The sequence below is a fragment of the Lycium ferocissimum genome, chromosome 9 (genome assembly GCF_029784015.1).
Source record: "Lycium ferocissimum isolate CSIRO_LF1 chromosome 9, AGI_CSIRO_Lferr_CH_V1, whole genome shotgun sequence".
In the NCBI taxonomy this organism is placed as follows: Eukaryota; Viridiplantae; Streptophyta; class Magnoliopsida; order Solanales; family Solanaceae; genus Lycium; species Lycium ferocissimum.
In genome coordinates, this window is record NC_081350.1 from 43131654 (window position 1) to 43148068 (window position 16415).

At 34.1% G+C, this 16415-nt stretch overlaps 2 protein-coding genes across 3 annotated transcripts; one reads left to right on the top strand and one right to left on the bottom strand.

Annotated features, from left to right (window-relative positions):
• Window positions 1-4115: 4115 nt before the first annotated feature.
• LOC132030959 (hexokinase-2) lies at window positions 4116-10920 on the top strand. 2 transcript variants are annotated; one of them, XM_059420766.1, is made up of 9 exons: window positions 4116-4722; window positions 7085-7247; window positions 7342-7524; window positions 8306-8380; window positions 8536-8691; window positions 9092-9190; window positions 9268-9398; window positions 9611-9692; window positions 10221-10920. In XM_059420766.1, exons 1-9 carry the CDS (start codon window positions 4451-4453, stop codon window positions 10563-10565), a joined length of 1506 nt encoding a protein of 501 aa, XP_059276749.1. In that variant the 5' UTR covers window positions 4116-4450; the 3' UTR covers window positions 10566-10920. The 2 variants fall into 2 exon arrangements, with proteins under 2 accessions (XP_059276749.1, XP_059276750.1); XM_059420767.1 differs by lacking the exon at window positions 4116-4722 and adding an exon at window positions 4886-4915.
• A 241-nt stretch (window positions 10921-11161) lies between these two features.
• LOC132030958 (putative late blight resistance protein homolog R1A-3) lies at window positions 11162-14606 on the bottom strand. Its single transcript, XM_059420765.1, has one exon. It carries the CDS (start codon window positions 14464-14466, stop codon window positions 11524-11526), a length of 2943 nt encoding a protein of 980 aa, XP_059276748.1. The 5' UTR covers window positions 14467-14606; the 3' UTR covers window positions 11162-11523.
• Between the last annotated feature and the right edge of the window lie 1809 nt (window positions 14607-16415).

A 16415-nucleotide genomic window follows, 5' to 3' on the forward strand; every position in this document is an offset into this window, starting at 1 on the left:
TGATTTCTTCTATAAATAGGAGAACAAAAAAATTATGGGAAAATTTCAATAATGTACAATCTAGCATATAAAATTACATTTGTGTAGTCGTATTTTTAAATTACACCCGGATAGCCACTTTTTCACAAATACAACATTATACAACTTTATACATTTAGAGTAGACAATGTATCAACCTTGTATAAAAGTGTATAACAATGTATAGAGTGTATAATAATGTATAAGATATCCAAGAAAATTTGATTGTATATAACAATATACAACATTTTTTCAATTGTATTATCACTTCAGTTGTATCCAAGGCACCCCAAGCCTGATGAAATCACATTTACAGGCTTTTGAAGTGAGGTTAGAAATTGAGCCATTTCGGATAATATTACAAATATGAGCTATTTTCAGGTAATTATTTTTTCTAAATAGCCATATAGGGTTATTTTTCCGAAAATTAATTTAGTAGTAATAAACTAAAGTTGACCGCTTAAAGCAATTATAAGATGCTTTAAAGAATTGAAGTAGTCAATTTGTGCCTAGTCATAAGTCACTGGTTGCCTTTTTACTTAGAAGTTTAATGTGTGTGATCAAATAACTTGTTTTTATCCTTAAAAAACTTGTTAAGAAGATATTCATATAAATAATTTATTGGAAGAGTTTTATATTAGAAAGGACAAATTTGTCACATTTGTTTTACATTAATGATAATTGTATAAAGGAGATCTTACAAAAAGAATTAAAATAGTAGAGGTGAACATAATATCATAACCACAAGAGATATTAACGTTATGGAGTAAAAACTGAGAAGTGTCTCTTAAATTATTACTAATGTGGGAAATTTTAAAAAATTTACAACCTAACATAAAATATTACGTCACATAGCTCAATATATAATATTGTACAACATTATATCTGAAAAAAATACATTATGTATCATTGTATCAAAGTGTATAATAATATATAAAAAGTGTTTATACACAAATATAAATTAAATCGAATAATAAACTCAAAATATAAACTGCGTGACATAAATATTTTCTCCCATTGACATGGAGTGTAACTTTACCATTTTTCGAGTTAATAAGGTCACCCATGTTTGACAATTGCCTCTTAATATCACTTTTGTTTCTTTTAGGACTAGAATATCACTCAACTATCCTCATTTTTCTCAAAAAATACTAAACATTACAAAATCCTCCTTCTATGTCACATTAAAATTTTATTTTTTAATAATAAATTTATGGAATAATTTTAAAGACCTCCCTCCAAATTTGTCTTGATAACGCTTAGTTCCCTTGTGGTTCGAGATATTTACACTAACATCCCTTATTTCAATTTTTGTAACCAAACTTATTTAAATAATTAGAAATCTATATATTTCAAATTTACCCTTTTATAACTTAATTATGTGAACAATGTTTCGTAACAGTTCCCTCCCCTAAAATTGTTAGGATTGTTATATTAATAGTTAGGCTAAAAATTTAAAACTATCTTATATCTAAATAAGAAATTCTAAATTCTAGTGTTAATGTAATATCACTATGAGAAATCATAAATTCTAATGTTACGGTAATATTTCTCTTTGTTCTTATAATCATGTTATTAATAATAGTATTTGGGCTAAAAGGAGCACATCACGCTTTTAGTATTTAGAGGGTGAGATGAATAATCCATTTTTTAGATTCTTATAGTTGTATAACTACAATAGATTTTATACTATTTTTTTTTTGGTAGAAGGAGCATCATTAGATCTATGAAAAAGGGATGGAAACTGTATATACAGCGTGAGACTTTAAAATAATTAATGAAGCAGTATGAAGTCCAAGCTTTTTGAATCAAATTTCATATCACAGTTGTTGAATTTCATGTTTTAGCTTTCCAGATTAAAATTTTCAAGGACCAAAAAAAAAAAAAAAACCCAACACTTTACCTATAAAATTAGATAGTTATAAATTAGGAAAAATCTTACGATCAATGAGAAACTATTATCGTCAAAAGTTTAAACATCATGAATAAGGTTACAGAAGGATACATTAGCAACATAAATAATTTTTAGTATTTAAAATTAATTTGATTACAAAAGAATCAAGGGAAGCTAGTGTAAAGGTAACTAAGTATTATAAAGGCAAATTTGGAGGGTGTTGAAATTATTCCATAAGTTTATTATTTAAAAAAAAAAATTTGAATATGACATGGCATCTTTGACTAAGGGAGAAAGAGGATTTTATAAGGAGGGTTTTGTAATATTTAGTATTTTTTTTGAAAAAAATAGGGATAATTAAGTAATATTATAATCTTAAAAGAAACAAAAATAATATTAAAAGGTAATTATCAAAATATAAGTGACTTTTTAGGGAGTTAACTCCATTTTTTCCCCTCAAAACCAAAAGAAAGGTAGTTCTTGGCATTTGCACAAACGAAGATATTCTTGTTAAATAGCAAGAATGGCTAGTGGCTATTACCACTAGTATTTTCTTAATCTTTTGTTTGTCTTTTTTTGATGATTAAGGTAGGGTCGATAAACTGTACACAACCCCTTAAAGATTTTGGTGCACATCCCAAAATAATACATAGATAGAGACAGACAAAGAAAGATTCTTTAACAGAGTTTGATAAGGATCAAACCAAGCATTTTCCTTATCAAAATTAATTTTATACTCCCTCAGTTTTTAATTCATTTTACTATTTTTAGGTTGTTTAAAAAAGACTGTCAGGTACTTTTTTTGAATCGAGAGTGTATTGAAAACAGTCTCTCTACCTCATAAACTCACAAAAATAGAGGTAAGCTCTGAGTACTTCTTACCCTCTACAAACCTCATTAATTTTATACTTCCTTTGTTTTTAATTTATTTTACTTTTTTTTAGTTTGTTTAAAAAAGATTGCCAGATACATTTTCTGAGCTGATGATCTACCGGAAACCTACTCTCTACTTCACAAAGATAGAAATAAGGTCTGAGTACATCCTGCTCTCCCACACTCATTTGTAAGATCACACTAAATTTTTTGTTGTTGTTGTTGTTGGTTTAATTTTTTTTTTTTCACAACTTTTTAATTTCAGTTTTTCACATGACATATTTAAAACTACTACATTAAACAGCAATTCAATAAATTCGACATATTTTTAGATTACGATTATAAAATTTATAATTCTTTTTTATTTTTTTAAACTGCATGTCAAAATCAGATTGAAACTACATGCTTATTAAAGGATCTATTTTTTAGGGACCTACTCTTGGCATCTTCCTTCCATGTTACCTTAAAGTCCACTGCAACTACAATATTTTTTTCCCCTTACTCTGTCACTCCCACTTGCACATCTAATTATGAATTTTTAACAAACCCCATTACAAAATCAATCAAAAAAGCTACAATCTTTGTCGTTTGGTAGATAGTCAAAATTATCCCGGGATTATAATCTCGGGATTAATTTATCCCATCTATTAGAATTATTTTATACCATCTAAAAGATAATCTCAGTGTAAGTGGGATAAGAAGGGATATCCCATCTCTTGGGATGGGATGCATTTTACGCTTGTTTGAGTACAGATATAAATTTATCCGGGATAAATTTATACCTTTAAGAAACATGGTACAAAAAATTAATCTTTGGGATATCCCGAAACATACCATGCACCAAACGACCCCTTACAGTATATTCAGTTGAATACACACTAAAAGAAGAAAAAAAACAATCTTAAATATCCTCTGCAACTCCAAATTACCCTCGTTCCAATTTTGGTGTCTTATTCTTTTTTTTTTTCCGTCTGTTTAGAAAGAGTGTATCTTTCTATATTTAGTAAATTTTATAATTTCAACATTTTATATGACAAGTTTAAGACCGCAAGATTTAAAGTACTCAAAATAACTATTTTTAATTTAAGATCATAAGATTAAAAAATCTCCCATAATCTTTTGAACTTCATCTTTGAGTCAACTAAGACACTTATGTGCCGTTTGAACATGATTTGAAACCCCAAATTATATCTTTTTGCATGATTTAAAATTTCATCCCATAATTTAAAATCATGAGATGAAATCACATGTCCAAACGTTTAATTTCAAACTATAATTTTAAATCGCATGGCCATACGCTACTAAAATTAGCAAAGAAGGATTATTTATTTTCTTTTTCTTCTCTGTCACTCCCACATATCAAAGTTATGGATATTTAACAAACCCCATTACAAAATCTATCAAAAAAGCTACAATCTTTACAGTACACTCAGTTGAATACACACATAAAAGAAAACAATCTTAAAAATCACTACTCCCTTCTTTTTCTTGCTTTCTTTTGTCTTCTCTGTCACTCCCACACATCAAATTATGAATCTTTAACAACCCCATTACAAAATCAATCAAAAAAACTACAATCTTGACAGTATATTCAGTTGATATACAGTATATTCAGCTAAATATACACAAAAAAGAACAATTGTGTTAGTGTTATTACAAGTGAATATGGGAAAACTGGTTGTAGGCACAACAATTGTATGTACTGCAGCAATATGTGGGGTGGCAATTTTGTTAATGAAACACCATAAGAAAAATTCTAGCAAGTGGGAAAAAGCTATGGATATATTGAAAGAATTTGAAGAGAAATGTGCAACTCCAATAGGTAAATTAAGGCAAGTGGCTGATGCTATGACTGTAGAGATGCATGCTGGACTTGCTTCTCAAGGTGGAAGTAAACTTAAGATGCTTATTAGCTATGTTGATAACCTCCCCACTGGGTAAGTATTTGTATATGTGTGCATAAATTGATCTATTGATGTTTTACATGTGATCTTGGAGGTGTTTTAATTGTTTGGAAATCTTAGTCTGTTGTTTTTAGCTTCTGGGGTGGAGTTATATTAGATTGTTAGTCTAAAGGTGCCAGTAAAAACTCAAGATGCTTATTAGTTATGTTGATAATCTCCCCACTGGGTAAGTATGTGTATGCATAGATTCATTTTTGGGTGTCAAGAATTTGTCTCTTTTTCAATAAAGATGTGATCTTGGAGGTGTTGTAAAATGTTTGGAAATCCTTACTATGTTGAATTTTGCTTCTGGGGTGGAGTTATATCAGATTGTGTGTCTTTGCAGCAAGTTCAAGATGCTTGTTAGCTAAGATTCTGGGGTGGAGTATTTGTGTGTGTATATGTGCACTAAACTGATATTTGCTTATATTGGTGTTCAAGAATTTGTCAATTTTTTTTAATAAAGATGTGGTCTTGGAGGTGTTTTAAATGTTTGGAAACCTTTACTCTGTTGATTTTAGCTTCTGGGGTGGAGTTATATTAGATTGTTGGTCTCTTTGCAAATGATTCATTGAATCTGGATATAAAATTGTTAGTCTAAATGTGGCAGCAAACTCAAAATGCTTATTACCTAAGTTGATAATGTGCAGAAACTGAATTTTTGCTTATTTGGGTGTCAAGAATTTGTCTCTTTTTCAATAAAGCTGTGATCTTGGAGGTGTTGTCTCTTGATTTTAGCTTTCTGGGGCGGAGTTATATCAGAGTTTTTGTGTTTTTTAGAAATGATTCATTATCCAATTCAAGATGTTTATTAGCTAAGTTGATAACCTCCCCAGTGGGTGAGTATTTGTGTGTGTGTGTAGAAACTGATTTTTGCTTATTTGGGTGTTCAAGAATTTCTCTCTTTTTCAGTAAAGCTGTGATCTTGAGGCGGCGGCGGCGGCGGGGTGGGGGGTGGGTGGGTGGGTGGTGGAGCTATAGTATTAGCTACGGCTTCGGACGAATCCAATTTTGTCAGACCCTATATTTATATTAAGAAGTTCATTAAATATGTATAAATTTCTACTTGGGAACCCAACAACTAAAACGAGCTATGCGTTGGACGACAAGTTCTGCCTCTGTTGGATGTGTTGTCTCTTGATATTTGCTTATGGCCCTCTGAGGTGGAATTGTATCAGATATTTTGTGTTTTTACAAATGATTCATTGGCAAACTCAAGATGCTTATTAGCTAAAAGTTGATAGCCGCCACACTGGGTGAGTACTTGTGTGTATATATGTGAAGAAACTGATTTTTGCTTGTTTGGGTGTTCAAGAATTTGTCTCTTTTTTATTAAAACTGTGATCTTGGAGGTGTGTGTACGTCTCTTGATTTTAGCTTCTGAGGCGGAGTTATATTATATCAGATTGTTTGTGTTTCTACAAATGATTCATTGATTCTGGTTTTGGAGATAAAATTAATACTGTTAGTAGTTCATGTTGTCATATATTCTCTTTCAAATTGGGCCTTTTTATTATTTAGTTATTCTTTTGATATTCTTAAGGTGATTACCTTGAGGTTGTTACTAAGCACAAGAGAAAGACAAAGTTGCTTTTATGGTTTCATTCCATTAGAACTAGGGAACATGGACCAATCTGCATGACATAAATTAAACTCTATCCCTCGAAAGGTCTATTGTCCTATCATTTGAAGTATTTATTGAACTTAGAGTCACACTTAGAAGTTGCTAACTGATAAGTGACAGTAGATATCATTTTCCCTTCAAACTTTATGCTTTCCTCAGGACACTCGATGTATAGATCCTGATTAAGTTGCTTATTCTATATTCTTTTTTCCTGTTTTGTATCTTGAACACCTTTTTTTTAAATTTTACATTGTCAGTTTCATTCTTTAACAGTTACAATGGAGATAACACGGTCTTTTTGGTTCCATTTTTTTTCCTATCTGCTCATTATTTGTTATTGTGCATGTTTTTTCGCTTCTTCACCGACATTTTTAGACAAGTATTTTCTGGCTCAGTCTTGATACTCTCATCTCTATGTTCAATATAATGAAGTTAGATCCCAAGATAATAATACTGTGACATAAATCAGTTTTTGAGTTGTGGATACAAAAAGTAAAAAATAAAAGAGGGATCAAGAGAATTATAGCAGCTTTCTTTTCTTTTTTCTTTCCTCTTTTGTCCTATCTCCAGAGAACAGAACTATATTTCCAAAAGCTGCTGCCAATAGGCCTCTGTGGTGCATTAAAAGGTTTGGGGGTGGGGGGGAGGGGGTGGGGGTTATGTTTTTGCATGTATATCTTGTATATTTACTTCAGTTTAACATCTGGTATTACTTTTATTCCTTCATCTTAGGGACGAACAAGGTCTGTTTTATGCATTGGATCTAGGTGGCACAAACTTCCGTGTGATGCGTGTGCAGTTGGGTGGGAAAGAAAAGCGTATAGTTAAACATGAAGTTAAAGAAGTTTCACACACAACACACACAAAGAATATAATGGCCGGATCATCATCTGATGTAAGTCTAAGCCGTATCATCTATGCAACTTACAACTTTTTTAATCCACTCAGGGTTATACTTATATAATTAAACTTCAAACTGGTAATTGCAGGCGTTATTTGATTTTATTGTCACGGCACTTGCAAAATTTGTTGCTACGGAAGGTGATGATTTTCATCTTCCACCCGGTAGACAAAGGGAGTTGGGCTTCACCTTCTCTTTCCCGGTTAAACAAATGTCAATTGCATCAGGAACTCTTATTAAATGGACAAAGGGCTTCTCCATAGAAGATGCGGTTAGTCATATAGAGTTATTGCATTGATGAGGATTTAATGCAGACAACTCTTTATTTATGTAGAGTTGGTTGATTATTTCATTGTTTTTCACCAACTTAATTTAAAGTACGGCATAAAATTTCCTTTTCCAACTATGAGGCGTGTTTGATTAAGCTTATAAGCTGGTCAAACGAGCTTATAAGTACTTTTTTGCTTATCTACGCGTTCGGCAAACACCGCAAGTGCTTATAAGATGAAGTCAACCATAGGTGGGTCACCCCTAGCTTATGCTTTTACAGTTTTACCGTTTATAAGCACTTTTGGTTTGACCAAGTCTTTTACGATTTATCCCTAATATCTTTTGTAATCTCAAAATATTCTTCCGATAACATAACTTTAATTATTTCTCTGTTATATTTCTGTTATTTGTCATTTTTTGTGTAAAAATATTTTCAAATTTATATTTTAAGAAATAGCTTCAAGGTCATTTCAGTCATTATAATAGAAAAAATCTTTTCAACATCTTTTTACCAAGCATGCTAACTGCCTATTATCAGCATCAACACTTTTATCCAAACACATAACTGCTCATCTATAAAATCAGTTTCAACACCGAAAAATGCTTTTAAGGACTTGATGCTTATCAACAACAACATACCCATTGTAGTCCCCAAGTGGGGTCTGTAAAGGGTAGGATGTACGCACTTGATGCTTATTAGCTACTTTCAGTCAACTAATCTAAACGGGCTCTATATTGTATGTATTTCGATGCTGAACTACTCCTCACGGAATCTAACATAGGTTGGCAAAGATGTTGTTGGAGAGTTAATAAAGGCAGTGGAAAGGGTTGGCCTTGACGTGCGTGTGGCTGCTTTAGTAAGTTTTGCTGCGATCAAATTCTATTTGAATTTCTATAAAATAGAAGTGAGCTGATGATGTTTATGTGTTAAGTCTTTGTATGTCTTACATTTCTGATTTTTAATATGAAGCGATTCCTGAACCTGAATTTCTTAATTGACTTGGTTGTTCAGGTCAATGATACTGTTGGAACGTTAGCAGGAGGTCGGTACAATAATCCTGATGTCATTGCTGCAGTAATATTGGGTACCGGAACCAATGCAGCATATGTTGAGCGGGCCCATGGAATTCCCAAATGGCATGGTCTGTTGCCTAAATCAGGAGAGATGGTACTTGCTTGTGACATTTCATACTTCCTCTATTTCAATTTGTTTGTCTTGCTTTCTTTTTTTGTCTGTTTCAAACAGAATGTTTCTTTCCTAATTTGACAACTCCTTAATTTCAACCTCTTACATGGCATGTTTAAGACCACAAAACTAAAGGGCATTTTGGTACATTAAACATATCTTTAATTTAAGAACACAAGATTCACAATTCTTCTTTACTTTCCGTGCCCAGTCAAACTAAGACAAACAAATTGAAATGGAGGGAGTAATACTTGACTTGATATCTGCCTAATTCATTATTCTTTAAAATATTTTCCTTGGTTTCGTAAATCTTATGTTTTTTTGGAGCTAAGCATGCATCAAATGTTTGTATCTTTAATGTAATTTTGTCTGGTCTTTGAAGGTTATCAACATGGAATGGGGTAATTTCTGCTCATCACATCTTCCAGTAACAGAATATGACCAAAGTCTTGATGTTGACAGTTTAAACCCCGGGGAGCAGGTAACAAAAACAACTCCCTTCCGTTTTCTACATTTTCTAGCTTACATCTGATTCTGAACTTTTGGCTAACTGGGCAGATTTATGAGAAGCTTATTTCTGGGATGTATCTTGGAGAAATTTTGCGTAGAGTATTGTATAGAATGGCTGATGAAGCTTCATTATTTGGTGATTATGTCCCGCCAAAACTGAAAACTCCATTCATATTGAGGTAGTCTATTGTGTTCTCATAAAAAATATAACTTTATTATGCTCCATGCAAATACTTCCTTAGGCACAACTTAAGGTTTATACAGTTGCACTTATCTCTTACAATGTGAGTTATTCTTCTTGTTGGACTAGATTTGTGTACGTTTATTCAGCATATATAAACTTTGAAGCGTTAAATCTTGTGAAATTTTTTATTTATTACCATGCATGCAGGACTCCAGACATGGCGGCTATGCATCATGACAATTCTGCTGATCTCAAGGTGGTTGGTGATAAGCTTAAGGATATCTTTGAGGTACTCAAGATCAAACATTTGTTCAAGTGAAACATTATTAATCTTTGAAGTTTGTCATTTTTTTTCATCTGATAGACCATGGAGCATCAGGGGCGGGGCTATGGTTCTGTTTACATTTGATTCTTTTTCATCAGTCAAGCATGTGGAATTTCTTTTTGATAATGGATGGCAATGAAATTTAAACCCAGGATATCTGCTTGCTCTGATACCATGTTGAAGAGTGTTACCATCTCATCTAAAAGCCTAAGCTGTTAGAGAGGGCACTCATTTATTTAATTACATAATATCTCAACAACGGTTTCGGCAGAACTCAGTTGCTTTGGTCGAGACCTTGCATTTGTATTAAAAAATTCACTCAATATGTGTAAATAATTTGTCCAGAACGCAGTAAGCTATCTTTTCTAAAATCCAGAACTCATAAACCTAAAATCCTAGTCCTACCTCTGTCGAGCATCACTAAGCTGGCTAGGCTTAAGTGGAGAACTACATATTTCTCATCCTATTTGCTATAATATATTTCTGTCCCAGGTACCTAATTCTACCTTGAAAATGAGGAAAATTATCGTAGAGCTATGCGACATTATCACCTTTCGTGGAGCTCGTCTTTCTGCAGTAGGGATCATGGGCATCCTCAAGAAATTGGGAAGAGACACTTTGAAGGACGGTGAGAAGCAGAGGTCTGTCGTAGCTGTGGACGGTGCATTGTTCGAGCATTACATCGAGTTCAGAAACTGCTTGGAGGGAACTATTAAAGAGTTGCTCGGAGAGGCTGCGGACAGCATAGTCATTGAGCAGGCGAATGATGGTTCAGGCGTTGGAGCTGCACTTTTGGCTGCGTCTCATTCCCAATACCTCGGACTTGAGGAATCTTGATCATGGTCATGCAAAAGAGAACCCTTTTCTTACTTTCTTCTCCGAGACGATTGAAATATTTCTTGCTTCCTTGCCCACCATGTCATGCAAGAGTGAGCTTTGAAGTGAGCCATGGTTCAATGTACCAAAATGAGCACATTTCTTCAGCTTAACACCATATGCTGATCTTTTCACTTTTGGGGCCTCTAAGGATCATTTTTGTCCAAGTGTAAACTTAAGTCTTTCCCACACTAGCCCGAAATAAAGCTAGGATACAAATAAAGTTCTTTTAGTTTCCACATTTTTGTGTAATCTTTAGAAGATTTATTGTTGCCAAAAAGTTATAGTACTGAGGTAGTTCAATCTTCCTTGTTTCTATTTTTCTGGATTTTTACGAAGCCTATCCTCCTTTCAATATTGAGTAAACAGAATTGCATAATCGATCTCATAGATACTTATGGAATTGTATATCGAGTAGTTCATTTAATTTCTTCTGCAGTATTGCACTTTGGGGGCATTTATTGCCAATTGGAATCAATGTTATTAGTTGTGCGTTCCAATTTTTTGATATTTGCTATTACGTTGGATGATATGATGGGTCAATCATAAATTTTTGATTAATCGTCTGATACCTTTTTGCCAGTTATTTGATGAGTAAAGAAAACATTGAAAAAGCAAAATTTCACTATGGATGTAATGCATATGTACAATCCTAGTTTTTACTACCTGTAATACAACTCATTTCACTCGATTGACTCCTAGTTTTCATTATCTTTGTGTCTTATTCTTTGCTATTTCTTACTCTATCATGTTCTGATGCCATCAAATAAGTGTTATAAACCAACATCTAACATGTGTTGTAGCTGAGAAGCTTCTTAACACATGATACTTAAGCCCATCAATTCAGGTGTATAACCTTCATAGCCTCCTGTACAACCTCTCGAGCAGCACTATATTTTAAATGACATCAGGAATCCTCTCAACTGCCCTCCTCCAAACTGTTTTTGCTGAGAAGCTTGTCAATGAACTCAACATGTGTCGTCAACATTCTTCGACAACAATATCGAACTACACCTAGTGCATCAAGTGCAGCTTTTTCTTTGTAACCTGCTTGGAGAAGTTCATGATATTGGTCCCATTTGTTTCCGATTACCTTCCCACAAGTGAAGCATCGAACTGGAATGATCATCTTTCTTTGTAAACTGCTCATGTTACTGTTATGGATGTCGACCTTAAGGCAATTATTTCCCATGTCCTCTTGTTCTTGTTCAATCTCTCTTGCAGAAACCTCAGCAGCAGTGCTGCAATTATGTAGCTCGATTGACTCCAAAGTACAAATTTCCCCAAAATCTCTTGGAATTTCTTCCAGGAGTTTGCATTTCTTCAGACCAAGGCGTTTTAGATTGGGGAAGTTATCACTGTTAGCTTCCCAACGCTCAAGATTTAGGCCGCGAAGTAACAACAACTTCAGTCTTTCAAACTTGCATCCATCACTCAATCTCCATACTTCACCCCGGAGTGCTTGATCTTTAAGTTTGAGCTCTTCAAGATTTGGCAATATGACAAGAGTTGATACGTCTTCCCAAGGGAAAAAATACCACCCTGCTAACGTCAACCGCTTAAGTGATCTTGGGAAAACAAACCTCTTGATGGAGGCCAGTGTATGAAACGAATAGCTGGTGCACTTCAAAGATTCGAGTTTTGTCAACCTAGACATATCAATGAGTTGACTGGTAACCAAGACTTGACTGGGATTTATCATTTGGCTGATGATCAGTCTCTTTAGATTGGGAATGTCAGAAAAGACTTCATTTGTACAACTGGTGGAACAAAGACCAGAAAGTTCCTCTAGATTTGGCATCCCTGTCACGAGTTGCTTATTTAGAGTACTTTCTCTTATAGGATTGGGTAAATAATTGGATCCCCCTAGATGTATATGCCTCAAGTTCTTCATCATCCATATCTTCCCTGGTAAAGTTGAATGTCTATATTCATTCCCATGAATAATTAGAGTTTGCAAATGCTGAAGCTCTGAGATTGATGCAGGAAGATTGCCTTCACATCTAACTGCAAGATATCTCAAATGAAATAGCTTTGTAATCACCAGTGGAAATGAACCGAACCTTTCATATTCATGGAAGATGGCCAATACCCTGAGAAGCTTGAAGCGGGAGAAAACTTCAAATGTTACAAAATGTGGTATTCCATGTGAAGATGGAAGGAGCTCCACCCTATGACGAGGGGAGACGTAACGGTTTGCACAAGGTAGCTCTAATTGAGTAAATACATAGAAGGATCTGGCAACAGGGGGTAATAGCTTGCAACAAACATCAGGTGAATAAGTTTGGGTTTGAAAACTGAAGCGACGAACATTATGCTTCGGCGTTGGAAGAGTAGAGACTTGGTAAGTCCTCTTAACATGCATAAACTTTGTCGTGTCAGCTTCTATCAAACAGAACTCACGCAGTAGATCATGCATTCCACATGCTTTTATCTCACCATTGAATCTCCTTTTTCTAACCATTATCAAGTTCCTGCTGATAAGATCCTCCAAATAATCTACTGCCACTTCTTCCAAGCTTTTACCACTTCCACACATCCTTATATAACCTTCTGCTATCCATAATTGGATCAATTTCGAAGTCTCAACCTGAAAATCCTCTAAGAAATCACCCATAGAAAGAAAGCAAGGTTTAAGGTGATTAGGCAAGTGGTGGTAACTCAAACCGAGAACTCCTAAGCATTTATTTGGATGACTAGCAATGATTTCACCTAATGTTTGGAAAACACCCTTCCAACTTTCTAATGTCCTGGCCACTTTAGAGAGATGCCCCGCAATCACTAAAATTGTTAAGGGTAGTCCTTGGCATTTCTCTACTATCTTCTTTCCAATTTCTTCCAACTCAGGAGGATGATCATGTTCTACTCCAAACACCTTATCACGAAGTAACTTCCAACTGTTATCTAAATTCAAGAGTTTCATCTCATGAGGACTACTAGTATTTGCATATTTCGCTACCTCTGTTTCCCTAGTAGTCAATAAGATTCGACTCCTATTGTTGCAATCAGGAAATATTCTTCTTATGCTATCCCAAACATCCATACTCCAAATATCATCAACAACAACAAGGTATCTTCGACCCTTTAGGTTTTTCTGCACCAGGTCTGCTAACTCATCGTTATTCTTCTTATCATAGTCTTCTCCGTTGGCAATATCTATTTGCTTTGAAACGCAATGTAAAGCATTTAACAACACATTTCTACTTCGAAATTCTTGAGATATTGTAACCCAAACACGAATGTCAAAATGATACCTGATTGGGAGATGATCATGAGTTTTCCTAGCGAGTGTTGTTTTGCCAATGCCACCCATGCCTGTTATAGTAACAATGTCTAGATCCGAATGTGATTCTTTCAATCTTTCAACTATGATCTCCAAGTCGTCATCAAGTCCCTGCACGATCGCATCTTCCAAATTTGGCAGCATTGCGTTCCTTCTAGAAGACTTGTCAGCTTCATCATCAGCGTGATGAGTGCTTGTGCCAAAACCAGAAATAATCTCTCTCACTTCTTTCTTTGTTGTATCAATTTTTTCAACAACTGATAGCAAATTCCTGTCTAGAATTATACGTTCTAGTCCAAATGTCCCGCTTAAGCCTTTAATTATTTGACCAAACTTTAGTTCAACAACATCTTCTGCATCATTAGCAGCAACTCTTATTTTTTCCTCCAAACGTTTGATCTTTTCAAGGTGATCAGTCCTAGTCTTGCCAACTTCTTCAAGAACATTTTGAAAATATAAAGCAGTAGCATGAACAGATTTGAGTGTTTTAGCAAGTCGACCTCGGATGAGCTTTGGGTTTCTCTCCTGAAGTTGCTCAAGAGTTTGAAGAAGAGAAATTACAGCACTGTAAGCTGCCATAATCAAGAACTCAAGAAATAGAACAATGTGGAAATGATAGGAAGAAGGAGATATCAAGACTTGGAATTTTGCTGAATATGTATTGTGTTGTAAACTTAGAGAGGAAGTAACAAAGAGATTTTGAAGGAGTGGAAACTGGAGAGGATTTAATTCAAGATATTAAAAATAGGCTTAATGGATATGCAACCCTTAAACTTGCCTCTTTTTTCCATTTTGGCTCCTTAACTGAGTATTTTTCCTATTGAACCCCAGAATTTAACCTCAAGTGTGTCTGTCAAACACAATATGACTTACATAGCATATATGGTGAATTTAATTTTTTTTAGCCTTGCGCGTGAATGTCAATCGCAACCTACTTGGAAAATTCAACCAATTAAAACACCCCAACCATTTTAATTATACACATCAGATAGGAAGAAGTGTGCTACTGTGTTATACAAGTGAAGAGCCACTACTTGAACCAATCAAATAACAAAACTGGAAAAATAAGAAATCAAAATTGGAAACTAAAACTGAAAAATAAGAAACCAAAATTGAAAACCAAATCTAGAAAATAAAAACCCAAAACTGAAAAATAAAACTGGAAACTAAAACTAGAAAATCAAAAACTGAAAAATAAGAAACCAAAACTGAAAACTAAAAAACCAGAACAAAACTTAATATGTAATGTGTATAATTAAAACATTTTTTTTGTGCGGATTGCCCTTCAAAGGCAACGGTCTTTAAGTTTTGCCCCTCAAATTGGTGGTCTTTAAGTCTTGCCCTTCGCTAGAAGCCCCTTGGTTCCGGGTTCGAATCCTCACTCAGTCAATTTTTTTTTTAAAAAAATCGCAAAGCGTAAGTTGAGATTCGCAAGACAGAGTTTTGCAACCTCTGCCTCCAGGTAGAGTTTTGCATTCAAAACTCTGCCTAAGGCCTAACTTGCTACAAACTCTGCCTTGCGATTTTTTTTTTTTTGACCGAGCATGGGTTCGAACCCCAAACCTCATAGTATTACCCGAAGGGCAAATATTAAAGACCACCAATTTAATGGGCAAAAATTAAAGACCACCCCAAAATAAGGGCATTCTTGCGAATTGCCCAAATTAAAATGGTGGGATGTTTTAATTGGTTAAATTTTCCACGTAGGATGCGATTGACATTCACGCGCGAGACTAAAAAAAATGAAACTCACCATATATGTCATGTAAGTCAGATTGTGTTTGATAGACACACTTGAGACCAAGTTCAGGATTTAATAAGAACAACACTTAGTTGAGGTGTCAAAATGAAAAAAAAGGGCAAGTTTAGGAATACCGAGGATTCCGTTGCATTTTGCAACCCTAACGTACATCCTGTTTTGTAATTTGCATCCTGTCCTATATTTTTTTTTTTTATAGTTCGCACCCTAACCGCTTTACTTCCTAGCAAAATAATGAAACCGCTCTCTTTTAAAAAATTTCTACGAGCGCAAAATTGGAATACAAATCAAAAATAAAAAAAGACGCAAAATTAAAAAGAGATCAATAAAAAAATGCTGGTCTCCTTCTGGTTGGGAATTGACTCAACGACTTAACAAGTCTTTAACTTTATTAGATTTTACTGTGAAATTGCTCAGAAATTTCAAGGAAACTACTCGAGTTCGAAATGTCGCTATAGCATAGAGCATATATACTGTAGCAAGATTGACTAATAGAAAACATAAACATTTGCATAATTTAGTAGAAATCTCTTTAAATATTTTAGCCTATTTTGAAGAATCACTTTGCAGAAGAAGTATCACATTGTCTTTGGGTTGTTAAAACTTTTTTCTCCTTTCCTCTGTGTCAAGCGATTAGTCACAAAAGAAAGAACTAAAAAAAGTGGTTGGTTAAACTTAACAGATTTTTATTACTTGTACGATTGCTTTTAATGTCTAGGATTAAAATGATCACTTTTTTCATACAACTATTTCGGTTGTATGGTATATA